Raw genomic sequence first — 25,314 nt, forward strand, 5'->3', positions numbered from 1 at the left:
CTATGAGTTCTGGCAACTTCCTTAAGCTAAAGCATTGAAATCTTCTACCAACAAGTTTGTCTTGGACTTTCTTGTTTACTTTGCAATTCTTGCCAGTCTGCCTTTACTTTTAGGTATGTATGTGTTCCATATTTTGCTAAAACTACCTTATTTGCTGTACCATGTGTAAAAAAATAATTTTTAAATCAAAATATGTTTTATATACATTTCAAGGTCTTGAAAATAGAAATAGGCTTAGTTTAGAGGTACCCGAGAACACATGGGAGAAGGTGGTTTTATCAGCTTATCTGATAGTGTATACCCATAACCGCAGTAGCCTGGACAAGTCTGGTGTCCACATCAGAAGAAGCCGTTGGTGTGCCAGAGACTGATGATATGGAAATACTAAATTCCTAGGAGAGTTTAATTCCTAAAGGAAGGTTGTAAGTTTCCCCAGTCAAGGAGTTCACTGTTCTGTTTTTTTCATGTTCCGCATGATTCCTTTATTCTGAAAGCAATTGGATCATCGTGGTGATGAACTGTCACGAGTTTGGATGTGAGCTGAGCATGAGCAGACTGTTCACTATCCTGCTTGTTCTTAAGAGAAAAAAAGGCAGTTTTCTCATAAAATAGGAAAGTTCTTTTTTGTTTAAGATGTACTTATTATTGGAATGTCAGAGTGAGTAGAGGACAGACATTTTCCATGGGCTGGTTTGCTCCCTAAATGGGCCATTCCCAGGAGCCAGGAGCTGCTTCTGTCTCTCCCCAGAGGAGTAGGGTCCCCAGGACGTAGGCCATGCCCTGCCGCAGCTGGCTCACAAGTTGTACAGTCTGGACTTCAAAACTGGCACTCAAAGGGTGTATGAAGTAGACTTTCGTGCAAATTTTGGATTTTGAATCTACAGTGTAAGTAAGGGAGTTTATGTAACAGTGTAGCATTGATTTGCATTGAAAGTGGACTTATGAGGAAATAGTAGCTTCTGCTGTCCTTAACTTGACTGGGTTTCCACTCCAGGTGTTCCCTTGTTCTGAGGTGTACCTTCTGTGGGGCTCAGGGCTGCTTCTCTGTCCATCCGTTTGCCAGGCTGAAGTCTGTGATAGTTCAGAGTGGCAAATGTCACACTGACAGTTGGAAGCAAAGTGCTGCTGTCAGATGGCCTTCAGGTGATCAGGTCATAATTAGATGAAGATCAAAGTTACAATGACCTATCAGCAGCTAGCGCCCCAGACTTCCAGGTCGGTTTTCTCGCTCTGGAGACACGTGTACACGACCTTCTTGATGTGCCAGGTAGCTCTCGGAGCCTTTCCTGCTTCACACATCTTGGGTTCACGTTGAAACTGGGACGGAGATGCTATGGTGGGCTCTACTAGGAGTGGAAACTTGGAAATAATTTATGAGCCTTCCTATGTAGCCCTGCTGCCTTTAGTATCTTCATAGGAATACCTGATGCTGGGTCACTGACTTGTAGTGTAATTCCAGAAGATAAATTGGAGGGGGAGCTTAGTTTCCCATGAAATGACATCGCGCTGCTGGGTGGAAGCCTTGCTGTGGCTGGCACCAGCCCACTGTGGCACTCTGACTTTGAGGTCCTCCTCATGGACACGTTAAAGATATTGACTGACCCAGATATCCTTCCTGGGAGGAGCGACAGTGTTAGCCAGCAGGCCAGTGATTCGGTCACAACCCTGAAGGGTTGTATGGTTTTGACTTTTACCTGTTTTGCTTCATTTCCATGCAAATCATGAAACATTGTGTCTGTATAATCATCAACAAAATGTCATTGTGACCAGTGAGTTTTTGAAAAATAATCAGAGGTATTTGTTCTCTAGGAGCACTATGAATTTGGAATTTAATAGTGTTACTAATATTATATGCTAATAATTAAAAATCACAATCATCCATTTGGGAAAACTTTTTTTCCTTCGAACTCTTTTTGTCTTAAATTGTAGAATTTTTTTTTTCTTTTAAAGAAAATATGGATTTTGATTATCACATTTGCAGATCTAGTACAGACTGTATATTGAATTACACCTTTTGGTAATCTGGTGAATACTGTTTTCAAAAAGTTTTGGGAAAACTTTACAACCAAAAGTGTATTTAAATTTAAAATTCCTAGGAATTCAGATTTATGCTTTGTATCTGAGGCTAAAATGTGTTTGATTCCTGCTTTGAACTGAATTAGTAAGGGAGATAAAAAGGCATGAGTGAGAAGAAATACAGAAAGACCGCTGCAGTTTTGGACTATCTGATATCCATATTGTAATACTTGGCTGTATCGGTGTTTTTCTGATTGAATTTTGTTTTAGATGCCATTCTAAATATGGTAAATATTGCTGCTAATATTCTGGGAGCAAAGACTGAAGACTTCACGGAAGGTACGTATTGTTTTAAGAGTCTTTCTAAGTCATCTGCAGTCCAGGGATCGTTCTAGTTAGGAAAAAGTCAATCATAAGCTAAGAAAATTTGATTTTTCATGTAGAAATATGTGACCCAAAAGGAGCTTTCCAGAATTCTACTCTTGATTGCGTATTGGGATTCCTGAGTTGTTTTTCACCAGGAAGTCGTGTGTACATAAAGTGAATGTGTTGTTTCCCAGTCCTCCCTCGCTGTAACGGTGACTTACCGCTTGTCGTCACTGACATGCTGACGTCCCAGGGGTGTACTTCATTTGTTTTCTCTTTATGGAGCCAGTAATTTGATTTAGGAAGTCATTTTATTGTTACAGAATAGAATATAAGAATATTATTTTCAAGGAGAAACAGTTTTGTCTTTTTTGTTAGTTCCTAGTGCAAACTTAAAAGTGGAACATTTATCTCCTCTTCAGTATTTCTCCCAGGTGTCTGGAAGGCATATTAATCATGTAAGACTATGCAAAATTCATTGCCATCTTACGTTAAGTATCTGAGAAGCTGGCAGATAGTATGTATTACTTGTAGTTGTGATCTTATAGGATCCATTCCTTTCTAGAAGAACTCTGAATAGAAAAGGCTGCAGTAGCAAGCTTACCTGACTCTTGTCTTCTCCCCTGAAAGCCAAAGGCCTTTATTTGTTATGGTAAGGTATTGTCATGATAGAGCTCTTCACAAATTTGAACTCAACATTGACATCTTTCTTAACATAGGAAATAAAAGTATATCTGAGAATGCCACAGCCACAGCTGCACCTAAAATGCCGGAGTCGGCTCCTGGTTCCACTCCTGTTCCGGCACCTGAGTAAGTTTTAATAGAGTGCTATCAGAGAGCTGGGTACATTAGTGTAAAAAGAGGACTTGTAACTCTTGTGTGAAACTATTCTCTGTAGAGAGCTTTGAAGTGTAGAGCATCCTACAGCAACTTAGGACATCTTGAGCCTCTCCTTATGTCTGGGTGCCAGAGAAGCACTTCTTTCTAGAAGAAGCATTTGATGTCATATACTACTGTGATCATTCACAGTCCCCTAACGTTCCCTTATTGACTTGATTATGCAAACTATTGGCTTAAGGACGAGCTTTGGTGGCTGGTTTGTTTAAATAAGTTTAAAAGCATTGCTTGTGCATCTCTGGTTCCTCTGTAAAACTACAAAAAGTACTGGCGACCTTAAAGAGCAGTTATTCTGTCACACAACACACTTGGTGCTCCATTTCATAAACTGGATTATACAGGTTTTTCTCCTCATTGTGTTATGTCAGTTTGGACAAGGATGTGTATATAGGTAACCATTCCCCTCTCTTTTTTTGTTCTTTTAAAGTAGCTGAGTACTTCTTTGGGAGTGTCTCTCTTAGCTGTAATATATAACAAGTCCGTAATGACTTACATGATTGGCTATAGCTACTAAAGATTTGATTTATGTATATCTTAGTAAGTATACTCTGTAAAACTTTGAAGACTCATTTCTGCAATAGAGGAACTGTACTTAAGAAGATGCAGTTAAGGTAACATATAATAACATTTGTACAGTATGCTTATAACTATATTTCCTAAGTATTCTGATACAAAAAAGAGATTTGTGCTTTGAAAGTTATGGAAAGAAATATATATTCTTCTATGTTGATCTGGAACCTGACTAAAGGTATTTATTGGATGATTACAGAGAAAATGTATTTCCTTGATTCCTAGAAGACCTGAGAAATATATTAGGAATAGGGACTTTCTGGGTATGTCTGATAATGTGGAACTGGGAGTATATTCTGAGTTTGCTGAGTCACTTGACTTCTTCAGGGAGTAACACATGGTGTGTCTTAGTTTTCCAAACGAAATAAAACTAATTCCATTTTTGTATCTATTAATGTACACACATAAGTGGATATGAATATTTATCTATAATTAGCAGTTATTTTCTTTTTTTAATTATTTTTTTATTTTTTATTTTTTTCCCAAAGATTTATTCATTTCATTACAGCCAGATATACAGAGAGGAGGAGAGACAGAGAGGAAGATCTTCCGTCCGATGATTCACTCCCCAAGTGAGCCGCAACGGGCCGATGCGCGCCGATCTGAAGCCGGGAACCAGGAACCTCTTCCGGGTCTCCCACGCGGGTGCAGGGTCCCAATGCATTGGGCCGTCCTCGACTGCTTTCCCAGGCCACAAGCAGGGAGCTGGATGGGAAGTGGAGCTGCTGGGACTAGAACCAGCGCCCACATGGGATCCCGGGGCCCCAAAGACGAGGACCTTAGCCACCAGGCCACGCTGCCGGGCCCAGCAGTTATTTTCTGTGTCAGTTTTTTAAAGTTATTTTTGTTTAATTTGTTTTTACTTGTTCATTTTTATTTGTCTTAAACTCTTTTGAGAGTGAATATCTGTGGTAGGATGTTACTTTAAAAGCTGACTTTTTCCCCCCTAAATTTGAATGTTTGTCCTTTTAACTCTAGGTGTCATTAGAGTATTTTTAGATGGTTGATAGCTTAGTTTTTACTCTTCTCAATCTGGTTCTTTTTCCTCCATTTCAGACATGCTTTTACTTTGGCTTTTTTTTTTTTTTTAAAGATAGGAAGTAAAATGCCACCTGAGTATGTAGGGTATGTTAGTAGAGACTGTATCTTCTCTGGGTTTTAGTTGGTCCTTCAGGATGTCACTGTGACTTGAGTTCAGTGTTTGGGAATTGTCTGTCTCGTTGCCTCCTGCCTGGCTATTGTAACATTAGTGTTTATTTGAAGACATGTCCTGGCAGTAGGAGTATTTGTGTATGAAGGTAATTCTTGTTGGTATCAAAATTACCTTCTCTTTTCATATTGTATACCTTTTGTGCTGAACTCAGAGATTAATTATGTTTATTTTGGAAGGAAGAGTAGGCGTTGCATTGCTTATGTACCAGCAGCTGGTCTTCCACTGTCTTCTACGCCATGTACACACTGTGGGACAGAGGTGGCATAGCACTGTGGCACTGTCAGTTTAAAATAAGGCAGAATTTTCTTTGAAGTAATTACCTATTTGGCTTTTAATAATAGAAAACTAACCCAGATGGGATGAGTATATCTCAGTAAGTCTATCTGAAAGTGGAGTTAGAAAGTAGTTTCTTTTGCTGCAAATAAATGTTTATTCCCATGATCGTTTTTATAATTTGCATTGTGATGAGCATTTGGAAAACAGCTTATTTCGTTTTAAGAAAGGGGCATGTTTCTTTTCCCTTAGGCAGCTGATTGTGTGTGCGTCCACGCCTGAGTATAATGCCATGTTGGCATTCCTGAAGTCATCACAGAGAAATTATCTTTGAGAAACCTAGCTACCAGTTGAAAATAGGATGTCACAACATATGAAGCATTTATAAATACTAGGAATCCAAGATGCTTGTTATAGCTCTCGGGTGTTATGATTTCCAATCTATAGCAGGGTGATGAGGCTTGTAAAGACTGTTAACAGTTTTGGGGGGAAACTTGCATTATAGATTGTATGGAAGTATTCATTTATAAACAATCATGGAAGAGTAGGTTTGAGATGGTAAATGTGTTGAGAGGCACCGCGCTGGCCTCTTAACTAAGCGGTGTTTCTGTTACCATTTTGGAGCGGTGCTTATTGTTTGTTCTTGATTTGTAGCCAGTGTGTCTATATAATCTTCAGCATATTTTACTTTTGATTTGTACTGAAAATGATTTACACTTCTGATCAATATGTTTAGGTATGTGACCCCTGAAGCTGTGCAGGACCCAGAGCCATCAGCAGACGCTCCAAAAGAGAGTCCCATTGTACAGCTTGTCCAAGAGGAAGAGGAGGAGGCAGGCCCCTCCACAGTGACCCTTCTGGGCAGTGGGGAACAAGAAGATGAAGCTGCACCCTGGTTTGAGTCAGAGACACAGACGTTTTGTGGTGACCTGACGACAGTTTGTTGCATTTCTAGCTTTTCCGAATACGTTTATCGGCGGTGTTCGGTTGGAGTGACTCGTTACCTTCAGCACAGCAGAGTTGCTGTGAGCAAAGGAGAGCCTCTGGCATCAGCTCCACCACAGTTAGTACTTCCTGAAGAAACTGTGGATGTTTCAGAAACACTGAGTCGAGAGTCGGACAGTGGGAGCGTGGACACGGAAGCCGAGACTGCAGTGCGTGGGGACTTCAGTGGCATGCACCAAGGCGATTCGATGAATCACACTGCACAGGCAATTGAACTGGAACCGAGCCACTCTCAAACTCTGTCCCAGTCTCTTTTCTTGGATAGTACTCCGGAAATCAGCTCATTATCTCAAATAGAAGTGCCTGAATCTGTTAAACATGAGACTGGACATACACCGTCACAAGTGATTCTTCAAGAAAGTTCTGTTGAGGTAAACAGTGAAACAGAAAGGAAGTCTGAGAGCCTCAGCCCTCTGGAGAAGCCATCTGTTCCCCCTGAAACGAAGAAGGGTGGTGAGGTAACGGATGGTGCCGTGGGAGCAGATGCTACTTACGCCGTGCCGTCGGAACCAGTAGCGCCACCCGTGCCTACAGCCACTGTGCCGGACAGTGAAGGTGGAGAAGCCGGAATGAACAGAGCCGACACCCCAAAGCTGGCTTTGACTCTTGGTGGGGAGTCTTCCTCCTTACCTGAAGTGAAAGAAGAAGAGCCTTCTCCAGAAGATGCACTTTTAAGAGGCTTACAGAGGACAGCTACGGACTTTTATGCTGAACTACAGAACTCTACAGATCTAGGATATGCTAATGGAAACCTTGTACATGGATCCAACCAAAAGGAATCAGTGTTCATGAGACTTAATAACCGTATTAAAGCCCTCGAAGTTAATATGTCTCTCAGTGGTCGCTATCTGGAAGAGCTTAGCCAGAGGTAAGCTCTGCTAGGGTTAGCAACGCTCACTTCCCCCGGTAAGTTACACAGAGGGAGCGATGGGTTCATCTCATGATGGAACTGTGGTGGGTGTGAGTAGAAAAAAGCCATTCACATGCTGACCAGTGACTTAAAGAGTTACTGTTTCATAAAAGCTTTATAGCTACTGCTTAATAGCAGATAACATATTTATTGTGACGTTTGTAGTGAGCTTGAATTGTATGTATGCCATTTGTTTCTGTTGCTTAACATTAGCCCTTTCTGTTTGATTCCCAAAAAATTTATGGGAAAAAAACAAGTATGTAGACCTTAGAGTTGATAGGACAGTTTGGCCCATTATTAAAAACAAAGTGATATTGAACTTGGTGACAGGATTTGCACTTGTACTCTTTCATCTAGTGCTAGAATTATAGTTGTAGTTGTACTCATTTATACCCTGTGCTCTTCCATGTCAGAGGCTGCGCCAGCGCATCTGTGCAGTGGTGAAGACCATGGGCACGGTTTACATTTTTCTTTTTGTTTGTTTTTCAAACTTTTTAACTATTTAAGATTTATGTGTTTATTTGAAAGGCAGAGTTACAGAGAGAGGCGAGAACAAGAGGAGTGCCATCCTTTGGTTCATTCCACAAATGGCTGCCGTGGCTAGAGCTCAGTGGGGCAGAAGCGCAGAGCCTGAACTCTGCCAGGCCTGCCGTGTGCGTGGCTGTCCTTCCAGGCACGTTAGCAGGGAGCTGGATCCGAACCATAGGCTGCTAGACGCTGACACTGCACATGGCTGCCTGGCTGGGTGTGTTACGGTGCTGGTCATCTTACATGTTTAAAGTTCATTAAGTGCTCATTGTTAGAGCTTCTCCCCTAGACACCAGTGCTCAGAGCCCTTGACACACCACCTCCTCTTGCAGCCCTTGCATTGCACTGCCATTCACAAGAGCTTGGATAGTTTTAGGTAGGAAGTGAGGCCCTAATGCATATGTGTAATTTGTGTGTAATTTGTGTGTGCATGTGTGCACGTGTAGTGCATGGTCACTCCTTACCTGCTGTCATTTCCTCGCCCCCTGCCTGCCCCGCCGTCTGCACTCCAAGGATCCACAGACATCGCGAGATTTGGTATGGTACTGTGAGTCGATGTGGAGGGAGCTAATACCTCTTCATTATGCCTTTGTGTTTCTTCATTGTACAGGATGAGAAAGACTCATTTTAAGAAAAACTGGCTTTTTATAGTTGTGTTTCAGTACTAAGTGAATGCATAAGAAATTAAAGTTATTTTAAATCAATTTTTACTCCATAGGTACCGAAAACAAATGGAAGAAATGCAAAAAGCTTTTAATAAAACAATAGTGAAACTTCAGAATACTTCAAGAATAGCCGAGGAGCAGGTTGGTCTGCTTCACACGTTATGTACTGAGTGCTGTGACGTCAGGTTTGGAAAATCATCCGCCTGTTAAGATCATTATCTTTTCTAGACTATTCATGTTGGTTATGTGTGCATTTTCATATTGAATGTGTGTGTAGAAATGCAGTAAATTATTTGGCAATTTTGTTAAACACTATAAAATCTTTTGTGATATTCCATGTAGATAATCTTGTTGAGTATAAGAACACCTTCATTTTTTGCTCTTTGATCTTCATACCTTACTATGTTATTTTCTTATCTCTTTTGTGAGCTGTGTAGTAATGCATTAGTACTGGTGATTATGCCCATTCCCCTAGCCTGATTTTAATTGCATAATTTCAGTATTGTACTGAAATTTTATACCTCAGTTTTATAATCAATTGTTTGGCGTTAGGTGATAGTGAAAGGTGACAGAGTTTACTCAGTTACACCATACTGTGAATTAAATGTATGTTACAGTTTTTCCATGTCGTTTCTGCATTATTGAAGCTTGCCATTTCTTTACATGTTGTGAATGCAAGTTGTTAGAGATGTGCTTTGAAGATACTCCTTTGCTCGCAGTGTAGCTGGAGAGCAGAAGCTGTGTGTTTAGGAAAGCTCAGCAGATCAGCCGATCATTGCTCTGTGAAACCCTTGCCGAGTTACCAAGATTTTGTTTTTGTTTCCTTCTGCAAGTCTTATTTTTTTATAATGGTCCACATTTCTTTAATTTTATACATTGTAAAATGTGAATCAGAGTTCTTTAGGGGAGGGCTATTTTTTGGGGGGGCAGAAACACATGAAAGTCCATTTGTTCTGCATTTGATGGAAACACTGTTCCTTTTCAATTTCCTTAGCACTTTTGATTTTTAAAAAATCAGTTGCACTTGGGATACTGGGTTGTTTGGCTCTTTGTTTCTATTCTTTGCGTATGCTTGTTTCTTACGCTAGCACTGTCGTGTTGTAATTGTAGCTTTGTCGTAACCCTAGAGTCAGTAGTGTTAAGTCCTTCTAGGAGGTGACCGTCAGCTCATAGGTTTGTACAGAAGCAGCCTGTTGGAATCTGGTTGGTATGGTGTTAACTTTATCTATCAGAGAATTGACCTCTTAATATTATTAAGTCTTCTAACCCATGACCATAGCTCCTCAGGAATTTTGATACATGGTTTCCCCTCTGGCTCTCTTTGCTTTATGTGTAATATCTGTAGCTGGTTTCTCAACAACTTGCATAAAGATTTTCTGTGATCTGTGTGTCATTATTACCTAGAAATAAATCTTGGTTAAAAGCTTTGATTGATTTAATTTATTAGATTTGATGGCTTGCCTTTTAAGTGTTTATAACTCTTAAATTTCTCCATGTCAAATGTGAGTTAAGTGTCAAATTTAAGTCGAACTTCGCATTTTAAAATGATGACGTAGACTAGAAATACTGCAGTGGATCACAGTAAGAGAAATAGGTGAACACTGTTTCAACACAGATGGTTGGGACTTCAAACTTCTTTGAATCTAAATTTTTTTAAAAGATTTATTTTTATTTGGAAAGCTAGATACACAGAGAGGAGGAGAGACATAGAGAAAGATCTTCCATCTACTGGTTTACTCCCCAAGTGGCTGCAATGGCCAGAGCTAAGGTAGACCGGAGCCAGGAGCCTCTTCTGGGTCTCCAATGTGGGTGCACGGTCCCAAGGCCTTGGGCCGTCCTCTACTGCTTTCCCAGGCCACAAGCAGGGAGCTGGATGGGAAGTGGAGCAGTCAGGACATGAACCAGTCAGGACATGAACCAGCCCCGACATGGGATCTCCGGCGAGCAGAGGAAGAATTTAGCCACTAGCCTACTGCAGCCTGAATCTAAATTTTATTTATTTTTTAAAAATTTATTCATTTTTTTTATTACAGCCAGATATACACAGAGGAGGAGAGACAGAGGGGAAGATCTTCCGTCCGATGATTCACTCCCCAAGTGAGCCCCAACGGGCCGGTGCGCGCCGATCCAAAGCCAGGAACCTGGAACCTCTTCCGGGTCTCCCACGCGGGTGCAGGCTCCCAATGCATGGGGCCATCCTCAACTGCTTTCCCAGGCCACAAGCAGGGAGCTGGATGGGAAGTGGAGCTGCCGGGATTAGAACCGGTGCCCATATGGGATCCCGGGGCGTTGAAGGCGAGGACTTTAGCCGCTAGGCCACGCCGCCGGGCCCTGAATCTAAATTTTAAAAGCTTAGGTCTAGCATACAATTTTGAGGGAAGTTATTGAACATGCTCTCAAATGGTTGAAATGTCTTACTTGCTTTTTATATTTTGGCCTAAATTTATAGTATGTACTCACTAAGAGCTTCTTTTTGTTATGTTTTTGGCCATGGAGGTGAAAGAATTTCATGATTATCTTACATAATTTCCAGATTATTTTACTTGAATTTATAATGTAGTTACTGTACAGAGAAAATACAAAGCATAATCAATCTTAATCCTTTATCATAGGATCAACGGCAAACTGAAGCCATCCAGTTGCTACAGGCACAGCTGACCAACATGACACAGCTTGTTTCAAACTTATCAAGAACCGTAGCAGAGTTAACCCGGGAGGTAATTACCACAGTACAGATGCGGGGCTGTCAACAAGGCAGGCTTGTTAGGATGCTCATGGCACCTAAAACCAAATTGTCATTTATAGGAATCTTTCAGAACACTAAAATATGATACTTTCAAGTCTTAGAAGTATATTAATCACTAAAATTGTTTGTAAAACACAGCTTTTGTAACAATCTTACTGTAGTTTGATATAAAGCTCCTCTGGGAGGCCTTTTGCAGACACTGCTGCTAGCGACATACTTCATTTTCAGTTGAAGAAATCTTAGCGTTTCTTAGAAGCAAAAATTTCAGTAAGTTCCCAAGTATTTCTTTAGCAGCCAATATGTAAGCCGTGAACTGTATCGTGGTCTTGGGTGGGAGGAGCCACAGTGAGGGACAGAATGAAAATATATGGTAGGTAGATAACTAGGCAGAACCACTCCTGGGTAGAGTGCTGTGTGGACAGTAACTGTGTGTGTAACGGTAGGGGTGAGGACCTGGCGTCTGAACAGAACCGCTCCTGGGTAGAGTGCTGTGTGGACAGTAACTGTGTGTGTAACGGTAGGGGTGAGGACCTGGCGTCTAAACAGAACCGCTCCTGGGTAGAGTGCTGTGTGGACGGTAACTGTGTGTATAACGGTAGGGGTGAGGAGCTGGCATCTAGACGGAACCGCTCCTGGGTAGAGTGCTGTGTGGACGGTAACTGTGTGTGTAAAGGCAGGGGTGAGGAGCTGGCGTCTAAACAGAACCGCTCCTGGGTAGAGTGCTGTGTGGACGGTAACTGTGTGTATAACGGTAGGGGTGAGGAGCTGGCTTCAGAGCTGAGTACTCTGCGGCAGTCATCCTCCACACATTGCCCGGGATAGGGATAAACCTGTTACCAGCAGAACTTAGGCAAATGACCCAGGATTAGAAACAGGATTGCATATTTGAGGACAGAAAACTGTTGAGGCTTGAGCAGAGGGAAGGAAAGAAAGGACACTGAAAACTGAATTCCTGGTTGTGGCAAGGTCTGGTCAGGCAGGACTTTGTGGGCACTGCAGGGTCAGGTTTTGTTCTGGTCATTGGAAGTCGCAAGAATGCAGCGGAGTGATGTGCCTCACCTCAGCAGTGCTTGACACTAAAGTCCCTCTTGTTTTACGGAGAGTCGCCTGTTAGGCAGGCGAGTCCCTGAAACATGTTTACCATGATTTTCCTTTTAATTTTCAATGCCTGTAGTTTTTCTAGTAGAATTCATTGATTGACCTCTTGTCAGGTTTCCGACCGGCAAAGCTATCTTGTTATGTCCTTGGTTCTCTGCGGTGTCTTGGGACTCATGCTTTGTATGCAGCGTTGTCGAAACGCTTCTCCGTTTGGTGGCGATCACATTCCAAAGCTTCCCGAGGGTGCTCGGTATCCAAGCCCCAAGAGGTGAGAGCTCATGTGGGATGATTTCTTGTCTTGCAGTACTTTGGGTATTTTTGAGACATTTGAGCAAATAAAGGGACATTTAGATGTGGTTATTCTGAAATTATGATGTTAAAAACATCTTTGGCATAGCAAGATGGTTCTGTGACTCTAACAGCACATGCGTAGAGCCCCTTGAACTGTTCTGGGTGAGAAAGATGCTGAAATGTGCTAACTGAGGAGAGCAGCTGCCTCGCTAGTGTTTGTTGCTGTCGCAGTCTTGCTTTGTGGTGCCTGGTGTGTGCATAGTTGACTCATTGCTCCCATGCTCATCTTGTCACTGTTAGGTGTTTCTCTTCCTATGACGACATGAGTCTGAAAAGAAGAACCTCATTCCCGCTCATCAGATCCAAGTCACTCCAGCTAACTGGCAGAGAAGGTAGGTTTCTTCATGAGTATGTTTTTGATGTGTGTGTTTGTGTGTGTGTCTGACAACATGAAACCAGCTTACCTCTGGCACTCGTGTAATGTAGGGCCATGTTCTTTACTGTCTACAGTGAACAAATGGATACAAGGAACCTTTATGAGGCAATGGCTCAATGGCAGTTCTCACTTTACAAGCACCGGGATCCCAGATGGGCAACAGTTTATGTCCCAGCAGCTCCACATTCCATCCAGTATTGGATGGCCCAAAGCCTTGAGACCCTGTGCCCTGTGGGAGACCTGGAAGAAGCCCTTGGCTTCCTGTTGGCTCAGCCCTGGCTGTTGCAGCCATTTGGGGAGTGAACCAGCAGATGGAAGATTATTCTGTCTCTCCTTCTCTCTGTAAATCTGATTTGCCTTTCCAACAAAAATAGATTTTTGAAAAAAAAATTATGTTTGTGCTATGTCAGAACCACGTTACCGTTTTCACATCTGTGTGCTGAAACCCCAGAAGGTGGGAAGGGACCTTTAGATCATGAATTAGCAGTGGGTAGCTTTATTTACACATGCTCCTGTTTAGAAGTATCCTTTTAGGAAGGGTGTCTGAGAAGGTTCAGCAGCTAGGGCCAGCCTGAGTGCGCCCCAGCATCCTGTGTTTATCTGCCTCCTCGTCCTGGACAGGTAGGAACCCCTTTGTCCCTAGCTTAGGATTCTGAGGCACCTTTTGAATGGAAATCTGCTCCGTGGCTTGTTTATGTCCCCAGACTCTCTAATTGTGTGTCGTTTAACACTCAGTGCCCAACATTTAAATTGTGTATATTCTGAGTGAATGTTGCCTATCTCAGTACCCTTGTAATTAGTGGTTATTAGGAGACTTACAAGTTTGTCTTTGTAGCAGTGTCAAAATAGCCAACCCGATTGTGTGCTGCAATCGGCCATGCTTTTCTTGGGGTTTTTATAACCTAGCAAGGTGCTTCTGTGGCTCAGTCATGGAGACAGCACTCCTCATTAAAGTGCCAGTTTTGTTTTAAGCACCTCAGTTTATTTTCACAATGAAAGTTGACAGTAGTAGGAGATGCCTTAACCCTGGTTCTGTTATGTTTCTTCTTTTCAAATTAAATCCTCTTATGACGTTCATCGTAGTCTGCTATAATTTTATGCTTCTTATAATTTAAAATTTTAAGCTCAGTGAAAATGGGCTGGGTCTTAATTTTTTTTTCATTTTTAAAGTTGTGTTAAAAAGCATGTTACAGAATTTATCAACCATTTTTGTCTACAACATTAACATGGAGTTTATTCATGTTATAATGTAGATCCCCAGAGCAATTTTATCTTACAGATCTGAAATCGGGTGCACATTAAACATTTCTCCTTTAGCTCTCCCTTAGTCCGTGTGAGTGTAATCATTCCATTTTTATTTCTTCTGTGATTGACATTCCTAGCATAGATAGTAATGACATGAATGAGTGTTAAAGATACTAAGGGACAGTGTTTCCTTTGATGTAAGGCATAATTTCCCTGGAGTAGGAGCTGGATCCTGTGGCTCGTGTGCACTGTGTTTGATCCGTCCCCGTCTTAGTGGGCGTCCAGTGACAGAGCCGCTAGCAGTGTGAGTGTGCCGGTCAGGGCCTCGCTGGCTGTTCTGCACACACACCCAGAAATGGGACTATACATCACGTGGCATTCCTAATTTTTTGTGGAGCCTCAGCACTGTTTTCCTGCATTCTTGCACCGCCTGACAGTCCTCACCAGCGTGTTCTTTTGGTGTGATGGATATGGGTGATGTCGCGTTGTGTTGTGAGTTGACTGCATTGCTCCCAGCCCGTGACACAGTCAGTATTTTCAGTTTGTTGGCTTGTCATATATTTTCTTTAGAGCGATGTGCATACAACTCCTTTGCTCAATTTGATTGGGTTCTGTGATTTTTGTAGTTACTTTCTGGATTTATACCTTTACCAAACCTATGATTTCCAAGTATTTTCTCCCACTCCATGGGCGTCCTGTCTCCTCTGGACTGTGTTCGCTGATACACAGAGTGTTTTTACGTTTGGCATGTTCCCGTTTGTTCCGTTTTCTGCTTGGTTGGAGGTCCAGCCAAGAGTCACTGTGCAGTCCAAAGACAGGCAGTGCCTCCCTGTGCTCTCTGCCAGCAGTTTTGTAGATTTTATTCTTTAGTCCTTTTTATGGTAACTTCCGGAAAAGAGTGTAAAATAAGGGTCCCGTTTCATTGTTTTGAATGTTTATTAATGCAGCTAAGTTTTACATGTTGCTTCTATGTTCTACAGGTTTGCTGAGCTTACATATTTAGGGATTTTTATGAATCAAACATGACCTCAGTGAATACAGGTTTCTTTTCTTTCCAGTTTGGATGCTGTCTACTTTCTTTTTTCCCCAATGAGTTTGGCTGGGACTTCTAAAGCTGAGTTGAGCACAAGAGTTGTGAGAGCAGGCATCCATGCTGTGTCCTTGATCTTAAAAACAGCGTATTGTCTTCAGCGAGCGTGGTGTCAGCTGTGGGTGTTGTAGAAGTGGTTTTTATCATGTTGGAGTAGTTTTGCTCTGTTATCATGAGAAGATGTTGAATCTAGTCAAATATTTTTCTATTATCAATTCAGGTAACCATCCACTTTTTGTCCTTCTCTTAGTGTTGTGTGTTAAATTGACTTATTTTCTTATCTTGCACACTGGTCCTTTGAGCGTGCTGTTGGTTTTCATTTGCTTGTGTTGCTGAAGGATTTTGCATGTTGCCTTTCTCCCAGGATAATGTTGAGCTCCGTGTCCCCTGCTCTGCGGTGTTTGGTAAGAGGTCAAGGGTATTGGCATGTGCTTGTTAGAATTCTCCAGCAAAACCATCTGACGCAGGGTTCTTCTGTGTTAGGAAGTATTTGTTATCGATCTGTTTGTATTTATTGGAAAGAGCCACAGTGAGAGCGAGCTCTCCCATCTGTTGGTTCACTCCTGAATGGCTGAAATGGCAGGAGATGGGCAGTTCTGAAGCGAGAAGCCTAGAGCTTCCTCCAGGTCTCCCTAGGATGTAATGATGACACGAGTGGTTGTGGCTAACCTCCAGATCAAGACATGACGTACGGCTAGAGGGAATCAGATCTTCCTTAAAGATTTATTTACTTTTAGGGCCTAGCATGGTAGCCTAGTGGCTGAAATCCTCATCTTGCATGTGCCAGGATCCCCTAAATTCCAATTAAAATAAATCTTTAAAAAATTTATGATTTTTTGAAAGGGAGATTTACAGAGAGAAGGAGAGACAGAGTATCTTCCGTCTGCTGGTTCACTGTCCAGATGGTCACAACAGCCAGAGCTGAGCTGATCGGAATCCAGGAGCTAGGAGCTTCTGGTCTCTCACATGGGTGCATAGTCCCAATGACCATAAGCAGGGAGTTGGATCAGAAACAGAGTAGCCAGGACACGAACCGGCACCCATACTGTATAGGATTAGCCTGTTGAGCTATCGTGCCAGCACCGTGTTGGCTATTTTCTTTGGAGAACTCAGGTAGGTTAGGCTCCGTTAAAACTACAGTAAGTTAGACTCTGGCAAAATCTCTTCCCTTAGAGCAGGCCTTGTTAAGAACACAATTTAAAAACTAAATGGTGAGGCCGAAACAGTAGGACAATTGGAGGACCCATCCCATGAGTGGGTCCCCCTAAAGTTTTGAATTCTTAGGCTCACTTAGATCCACACTGAGCCTCCGAGAATTTGTCAGCTCCAACACAGTCATAAGTGCTTGCTCCTCCCTTGTTCCCTCAGAGACTGCTTCTGACGGTCTTCCCCACTAAGCTGTGACCGCTTTGGAGGTAATGAGCTGCCCTGTCACCTCACATCTCTGGCAGATGTGGCCACCATCGCATTCAGCTGTTTAGGACGGCGACACTGTTTAGCCTCTTTCATGCTGGATGGGAAACTGCATGTCTCTCGCTTTGTAGCTTGTCTGTGTACAGAGCGTTGCTGTGTCACTGCGGTAGCTCGTGTGTGCACAGAGCGTTGCTGTGTTACTGCGGTAGCTCGTCTGTGCACAGAGCGTTGCTGTGTTACTGCGGTAGCTCATCTGTGCGCAGAGCGTTGCTGTGTTACTGCGGTAGCTCATCTGCACAGAGCGTTGCTGTGTCACTGCGGTAGCTCATCTGCACAGAGCGTTGCTGTGTCACTGCGGTAGCTCATCTGTGCACAGAGCGTTGCTGTGTCACTGCGGTAGCTCATCTGCACAGAGCGTTGCTGTGTCACTGCGGTAGCTCATCTGTGCACAGAGCGTTGCTGTGTCACTGCGGTAGCTCATCTGTGCACAGAGCGTAGCTCTGTCACTGCGGTAGCTCATCTGTGCGCAGAGCGTAGCTGTGTTACTGCGGTAGCTCATCTGCACAGAGCGTTGCTGTGTTACTGCGGTAGCTCATCTGCACAGAGCGTTGCTGTGTTACTGCGGTAGCTCATCTGTGCACAGAGCGTTGCTGTGTTACTGCGGTAGCTCATCTGCACAGAGCGTTGCTGTGTCACTGCGGTAGCTCATCTGCACAGAGCGTTGCTGTGTCACTGCGGTAGCTCATCTGTGCACAGAGCGTTGCTGTGTCACTGCGGTAGCTCATCTGCACAGAGCGTTGCTGTGTCACTGCGGTAGCTCATCTGTGCACAGAGCGTTGCTGTGTCACTGCGGTAGCTCATCTGCACAGAGCGTTGCTGTGTCACTGCGGTAGCTCATCTGTGCACAGAGCGTTGCTGTGTCACTGCGGTAGCTCATCTGTGCACAGAGCGTAGCTGTGTCACTGCGGTAGCTCATCTGTGCGCAGAGCGTTGCTGTGTTACTGCGGTAGCTCATCTGCACAGAGCGTTGCTGTGTTACTGCGGTAGCTCATCTGCACAGAGCGTTGCTGTGTTACTGTGGTAGCTCATCTGTGCACAGAGCGTTGCTGTGTTACTGCGGTAGCTCATCTGCACAGAGCGTTGCTGTGTCACTGCGGTAGCTCGTGTGGATGCTGTTTTGGATTCTCCATGAATGCAGGTCAGGGAGATTGGCTTCCTCCTTCCCAGTACTCGCAGCTTGCTTTCTTCACATCTCTTGTGTGGCTGGCGTTTTCAGCAGTGTAAGTAGAAGTGGCTGAGAAGACTGTGTCTTATTCTCAAAGGGAGGATTTTCATTGTTGAAGTATTAAACATACTTAGGTATGTTTAATGTTTAAATGTCATAGATATTTTGTAGATATCTCTGTAGGAGGAATTTATCCTGATTCTTGGGTAGCTAATAGTCCCCCTACCTGCAGGAATCTCATCTCATTTTGCCAAGTACCATTGTGAGCATCTGTTAAGATAATCGTTTTTAGTATATCGTGAAAACTAGCTATATTAACTTTCTAATGTCAGACTGCATGGCAGTTAACATCAGTTAGTAATGATATGTGTGTGACTATTGTTTTTTTACTTGTTTGTTTTGTTTTGCTTTACTCTTTATTATCATTTTATGATACAGTTCCATAGGCCCTGGGATTTCCCGTATCCACTCCCCAATTCCCTCCCCCCTCACTGAGTTCCCCTATATCATTACTGTAGTATAGTTCTTTATACACAGTCATAGGTCCATCATTGTGGGCATGGGGCCATGGCAGAGAGTCCAGCATCCTAATGTCAAGGTAAACAGAGTCCATCTTTGTCTGGAAGTAGAGATGCATACTGCATTGTATCCTCACATCTGGATATGACAGTCTCCATTACACAGTTGCTATACATCCCCTTAAATGAAAAGCCACAATACAAATCAACAACAGGAAGAAAAATAGAAATTTACAATGCCATGAAATTAAATAACATTCTGCTAGATATGAAAGTCTCCATTACGCAGTTACTATACATCCTCTTAAATGAAAAGCCACAAAACAAAATAAAGAACAGGAAGAAAAAGGAAATTAACAACACCATGAAGTTACATCATCTGCTACTGAATGACTAATGTGTCGCTGAAGAAATGAAAAAGAAAATCAGCCTTCTTGCAGAAAATGATGCTACTGTATAATCTGAGTCATTGAAGAATTTGGTCAGAAGAAAGTGTTTTGAAGAGATGAAACTAACAAAAAGAATCAAAATCCATGAGATACAGTCTCTGCTCATCTTTGTTGGTGAAATGTGTCTCCTGTAGGCAACAAATAGATGGGTTTTGTTTTTTTAATCCAGTCTACTAAGCTATCATGTTTGATCGATAAGTTTTAGCCATTTATATTCAGGGTTAATACAAATAGGTGGTAATTTGGTCCTGTCATTTTAGCAATGGGTTGTTCATTGGTTTAGTCTTCTGTTGTCATTTTACTGGGGTGTTCTTTGCATTTGCCTTTGTTTTTGGTGGGTGCTATTCCTCTTCTCTGTCAAGAGAACATCTTTAAGTATCACTTGTAGAGCAGGTTTGAAAGAGGCAAATTCTTTTTAACTTTTGTTTACTGTGGAAGAATTTTATTTCATTTTCAAAGACAAAGGAAAGTCTTGCTGGGTACATTATGCTGGACCAACAATTTTTTCTTTTAGAATCTGAACTATTTCACTCCATTCTGTTCTTGCCTGTTTCCTGTGAGAGGTGTCCTGTGGGTTTAACTGGCATTCCTTTAAATGTCAGTTGATATTTTTCATGTGCACATTTCAGGATTTTTTCCTTGTGTTCAGTTGAAGAGAGCCTGATGCTCATGCGTCGTGGTGAAGATGGCCCTTGTTCTCCTCGGTCTTGGCTTTCTGCCGCCTCTTCCCTTTTGGCCGGGCATCACCTACTGTCGTGGCAGTTGTTGAGGGGTTTAGTGGTTGCATGTTTTGTCTTTCATTTTGTTTACATCCATTATATGTAGATTTCAATGGCGATCTGAATAAGATTACATTCACACCTCAAAGTAAACATGACATTTTAAAAACTATGTGAGATTAAAACTTCCAACAGAAATTGCTATTTATAGATGTGTTGGATAGTTTTTTGTACTTGGTGACTTTCTTGAGAAATCTCTTGCCATAAATTACAATTGGTTGGTTCAGATTCATAAATTTCTAATATGTGAAGGTCGACGTTAGATTTACTTACAAGTTTATCTCAGTTGAATCATTTTTCCGTTGAATGGGTTGAACAGGCCCAAGTCCTCTGACTCCTCTGTCATTATCAGTGAGGGGCTGAGGGTGCCTTCAATGTACTTCCGGTAACAAACTCTTAAAAACCTGAGCTAAAAGTAATATAGGTTATTTGTTCAGTGTGCCAGAATTCTAAGGATTACTTGATCATGTATCTGGCAAGTTCAAGCTGTTTTAGATTTTGGCACTCATAGTTTTAATCATCGTCATAAATGGCTGTAAAACACATCCTTGAGTCTTTTTATGTGTATGTTCTAACTAGCTTCCATATGAGTGCAAGGTTCATGGAAAATGGAATTTAGTTTGTTTTGGCACAAAGTGTTTTTGAAGTCTGTTAATGGTTTTTAAGTATGCATTTTCCATGAACTTCCTGAAGACCTCTCCACCCATGAATTCAAAACAATTTTGCATCAGAATCAGTTTAATTCTATTTCTCACTAAATTTTGGAAGTACCCTTATCCATGTGCTAACTCTTATTGCATATTTTTAACCCACCAACTGTTAGTCCTTTCATGAAACTAAGCTCTTTTCAGGATAAAGTTTGCCACAATAAGCCAAAATTCCGAATGCAGTGAGGCCACTGGTAGGTTCTTTATTCCAACAGGGTAGGGACGGGAACAGAGGCAGGGGGAGAGATTGGACGGGGGCATCTCCCACCATGATGGCAGGAGGGGCCTGTAAGGGAAACAGGGTTGTGGGGCAAGAAGGAGGATGGTGGAAGAGGCAGCACGCCAAAGGAAGGGAGATGCTTGCTGGAATGTGCCTTTTTTAGGGCCATGTGGGATTGGTGGATAGGATTGTCAGAGCCTCAGGGGATTGGTAGGTGGGCGGGAATTAGGGGAATATGCCTCGAGGGATTGGTGAATGGGACTGTCAAATACGGCACCATGATGTTACAGTGGATGGGGGGAACATGGTTACGAAGTTACAGCGGGTTGGCAGAAAACGGAATTTTAACCTGAGGGGTGCGTGGATCTTAAGGAAGCCAGTATTTAAAACAGTACTGAGTCCAACATAGCAGGGGCCTTCAAGACCAATGTTCAAGGCATTTCTCACACCAACAATGTACAGTGTAATTTTGCAGGGAAATACTCACCTGTTCTATAGGTTTAAGTGTTAGCTTACCCAATAAGGTTATTTTTCTTGGCAGATAAATATTGCTGGGTCCAAAGGCTTTTACTCTGTTGGTTGATAATTGGCTAGTAGTTAAAAAGGAGTACTTTATGGGCGTGGCATGGTAGCCTAGTGGTTAAATGCTTGCCTTGCATGCGCAGGGATCTCATATAGGTGCCAGTTCATGTCCCAGCTGCTCCACTTCTCATCCAGCTCCATTCTTGTGGCCTGGGAAAGAGTGGAGGATGGCCAGAGGCCTTGGGATCCCAGGGTAGGAGACCTGGAAGAGGCTTCCGGCTTCTGGCTTCAGATTGCTACAGCTCCAGGCATTGCAGCCACTTTGGAAGGAAACCAGCAGATGGAAGAGCTTTCTCTGCTTCTCTCTGTATATCTGACTTTGCAATTAAAAAAAGAAATCTTTAAAAAAAATAGTAGTTTAAATAAGTATAGTTGTTTGAAAATGACCAATCTAGGCCAAAATAAGAATGATGTCACCTGCCTCCCATGTTGCCTCTTCCCAATTACCAATTGAATGAGCACAAGTGTCGCGAACGGTCCTATTAAAATTATTATTTATTAAGGGACGATTGCGTTTAAGTGTTTAGTCATAGCATATTTCACCTTTCATTTATGTCTGTTTTTTCCTTTGCTTGTAGAAGACACAAATGATTTATACATAGTAGAACCGCTCAAGTTCTCTCCAGAAAAAAAGGTAACATTTTACTTCTTCTAAGTTTATAAGTGTGTTTATATGGTAGTAAGTAAGAAATAGGGGGAGGGGTTAACATAGTGTGTAAGTGTTCCTGTTTATTTTCAGTGATGACAATGTTCTAAGTGTGCTTTTATAAGGATTTGCAAAGTATGACCCAGAGATCACTGTGACCTATTTGTGTGTGGAAAGAACTAGAGGAGACATTCTCACTTTAAAGAATGCAGAGGGTCTTCGCAAGGCGAACGGAGCGCGTAAGGAATTGTGCCTGCGTTTCAGAATATTTTATATCATAGTCTTAATTCCATTTTTCCACGAGTTTCTGGAATTATTCCTGTTTGAGAAAACGATGTGATCATTATTTATTGCATGTCTGATTTTTGCCCACCAGACGTGCAGTTCACTATTGCTGTAACCCTTAAAACCAGAAGAGAATGCTCCCTGGTTTTTAAATTAGAAAATTGAAACTTCATGGAAGGAATAGGTGACAGGTTTCAAGAACATACTTGAGATTTTCGACTTGATAGCTTGTGCTTTTCTGTTTGCTTGCGCTTTGATGGTGGGATTATCTGTACGTGGAAGAGCCTCAGAGGCGGAGTGGCTCGAGAGTCATGGCCACTGCTGCTTTCCAAGCCTCTGAACTTGGATGGACCTTTCCAAGAACTAACGATAAGTAGAACCGATGTGCTAGTTAGTGCCCAGGAGGAATTGATCTGTGTGCATGTGTGACAGGTGGACATCTAGAGTCTCTGCTCGGGATACAGAACACCATTTTGTGTGATACCTGCGTGCTTTTCCTTTTCACCAGGAGGTGGCGCTCTGCCCCGCTAGCTCTGCTGCCGAGGTTTCCTAAACCACTGGGAGGTCTCATTCCTGTCCTCTGTGTTGTGTTTTGTTTTTCACTTGTTACAGAAGAAACGCTGCAAGTACAAAACTGAAAAAATTGAGACCATAAAGCCTGCAGATCCATTGCACCCTGTAGCCAATGGAGACATAAAAGGAAGGAAGCCCTTTACAAACCAGAGAGACTTTTCTAATATGGGGGAAGTTTATCACTCTTCCTACAAGGGTCCTCCGTCCGAAGGAAGCTCGGAGACTTCGTCTCAGTCAGAAGAATCCTATTTTTGTGGCATTTCAGCTTGCACGAGTCTGTGCAACGGACAGTCCCAAAAGACAAAAACTGAGAAGAGGGCGTTAAAACGAAGGCGTTCCAAAGTCCAAGACCAAGGAAAGCTGATTCAGACTCTGATACAGACTAAGTCGGGGTCACTGCCGAGCCTGCATGACCTCATCAGGGGGAACAAGGAGGTCACCGTGGGCACGCTGGGCGTCACGGCAGTCTCGGGGCACATCTGAGAGCACCTCACGCTGCAGGCGTTCTGTGAGGGCCGTCGGTGGTGTGCGGAGGGCTTGGGGAGGGAGGAGTAGCAGTGGGAAAAGTAGTCAGCAGTTAGGCTTTTGGCCGTTTTCCAAAGTAGACCTGATTGTGTCCGTCTGGGTTAATGCGCTGCAGTCTCTACAGGACAGCGGGAGACGTTTTATTAAGTTTTTCATAGATGACTTCCTGGGCCGCAGTCATGTGGAAGCCCAGTTCTCTGGGCGGGAGAGGGGTGAAGGCCTGGACTCTTCTGTAGCGCTGTCCCGTCTCTTGCACCTCTCCATATTTATGTGCCTTTTGTCTATTTATGATGCCACTGCAAGAGGAGGGGGAGTTCCTGTCATTTGGTTTCTTTGAGGTGTTCTGTGCCTGGAGCTCAGCGGTGTGGGGATGGTGTCAGGACCCTCAGGACTTGGAGGCAGACTCACAGGAGCTAGACTTGCTCTAGGCGAATGGTGATGTGTTCATGTCATTTGCATTTAAGTTATTCAGATCGGATTACTTTTTTTAGTTGCTAATTTAATGAGGAAGCAAAAAACCAAATCCTAGCTCTTTTCTTGCTAATGATTGGTATTTGCAAACCGAGTTTTGATAGATTCACCTTTAGACACCTTTAACCATTTTTGAAGGTTTTCAGTATTCTCAGTAAACACTAAATCCTCCATAGGTTTACCTCACTGTTTTCTATTACTATAAGGATACAACTTGGAAGGGCTGGCAGACAACTCCACGTCTCATGAATCCCCACTGCCTGTGTCCAGAGGCACGTGAGCAGCTGGTGCGCTGGGCAGCGCTGGCCCGATGGGTCAAGTTGGAAGGGCTTGGGATTCCCTGGTGTGTGCTTTGCATTGGCTACAGGTGTGCAGAGGTGAGTGTGTGTCACTGTGTGTCTTCATGCGTCTTTCTTTTTTCTTTAAAAAAATAATTGGCTATGACTATATTTGAATAAAATGATTTCTTTGTGTGTGATTGTAAAGTAATAAGTGAAAGTGGAACACGTTTCTTTTTGGAAGGGAGAAAATTGACCATTTGTGTTGTAAAAGGTTTAAGTTATAACTTATTGAGCACTTTTGGCAATAACTTTTTAAACTTGTCTTAATACCTTTTTTGGGGGTATTGTTTATAATGTGACTATTTAAAGCCTTTTTTTGTTTAATTTGCTGCTTTAGTTTAACAGTACATTCTAGAAGATTTAAACCCTTTTTTTTCAGTCTGCACAATTAGCCATTCAGAGCAGGAGGGCCTGATTGTACAGAGCCCCTACAAGGTCCAGCTGAGAGCAGAGTTGGACGTGACTGTGCTATGGAAGCAGGATTTGGTGTGTAACTACAGAGCTGTAGTGCCATTAGAAACTGTGAATTTCCAAATAAATATGAACACATGTCTTTATTAACTGCTGGCTCTTCTGTCTTACAACAAAAAAACCTCACAAATCTGCTGAACTCTGAACACAGATGTCCGAACCCAGGTAGAGGAGTGGCACTATAGTGTGCTAGGCTAAGCCTCTGCCTGTGGTGCTGGTTTCCCATATGGGCACCAGTTCAGGTACCAGCTGCTCCTCTTCTGATCCATATCTCTGCCTGTGACCTGGGAAAGCAGTGGAGGACAGCTCAAGTCCCATGTGGGAGACTTGGAAGAAGCTCCTGGCTCCTGGCTTCAGATGGCTCAGCTCCGGCCGTTGTGACCACTTGGGGAGGGAACCATCGGATGGAAGATTTTCCTCTCTCTCTCCCTCTCTGAATATCTGACTTTGCCATAAAAAAAAAAAGTAAAATAAGTTTAAAGAAAAATAAAGATCTTCCGTCCACTGGTCCAATGGTGGATGGGAACCTTGACATACAGCAGGGGAGGCCAACCTCCAGCTGTGGCCCTAATCTTGCTGAGTGGCTGACCTGATCCTTACCACTTGCCAGAGGTTTTCCCTTTAGTAGCTATGGCTGTATACCCCACATCATCTCGATTCCTCTGAGCTGCTGTTGACTTCACTGTAAAAGAGATGACTTATTAGGCCTGGCAAGGTAGCCTAGTGGCTAAAGTCCTCGCCTTGCATGCACCAGGATCCC

At 42.8% G+C, this 25,314-nt stretch overlaps 1 protein-coding gene across 5 annotated transcripts in view; it reads left to right on the plus strand.

Moving 5' to 3' along the window:
* Positions 1–23,241, plus strand: part of SUCO (SUN domain containing ossification factor) — a 74,377-nt gene extending 51,136 nt beyond the window's left edge. For 4 of the 5 annotated variants that reach the window (XM_058660675.1, XM_058660677.1, XM_058660676.1 and 1 more), the window contains 9 exons: positions 2,287–2,355; positions 3,102–3,192; positions 6,072–7,208; positions 8,497–8,584; positions 11,056–11,160; positions 12,401–12,555; positions 12,879–12,970; positions 21,821–21,876; positions 22,786–23,241. In XM_058660675.1, coding sequence (XP_058516658.1) covers positions 2,287–2,355; positions 3,102–3,192; positions 6,072–7,208; positions 8,497–8,584; positions 11,056–11,160; positions 12,401–12,555; positions 12,879–12,970; positions 21,821–21,876; positions 22,786–23,229 — 2,237 coding nt within the window. In that variant the 3' untranslated portion in view covers positions 23,230–23,241. Of the gene's footprint in view, positions 1–2,286; positions 2,356–3,101; positions 3,193–6,071; positions 7,209–8,496; positions 8,585–11,055; positions 11,161–12,400; positions 12,556–12,878; positions 12,971–21,820; positions 21,877–22,681 lie in introns of all 5 variants that reach the window. The other variant, XM_058660679.1, reaches the window with a different exon arrangement.
* The last annotated feature ends 2,073 nt before the right edge of the window (positions 23,242–25,314 follow it).

This window comes from Ochotona princeps, chromosome 2, assembly GCF_030435755.1.
Source record: "Ochotona princeps isolate mOchPri1 chromosome 2, mOchPri1.hap1, whole genome shotgun sequence".
Lineage (NCBI taxonomy): Eukaryota > Metazoa > Chordata > Mammalia > Lagomorpha > Ochotonidae > Ochotona > Ochotona princeps.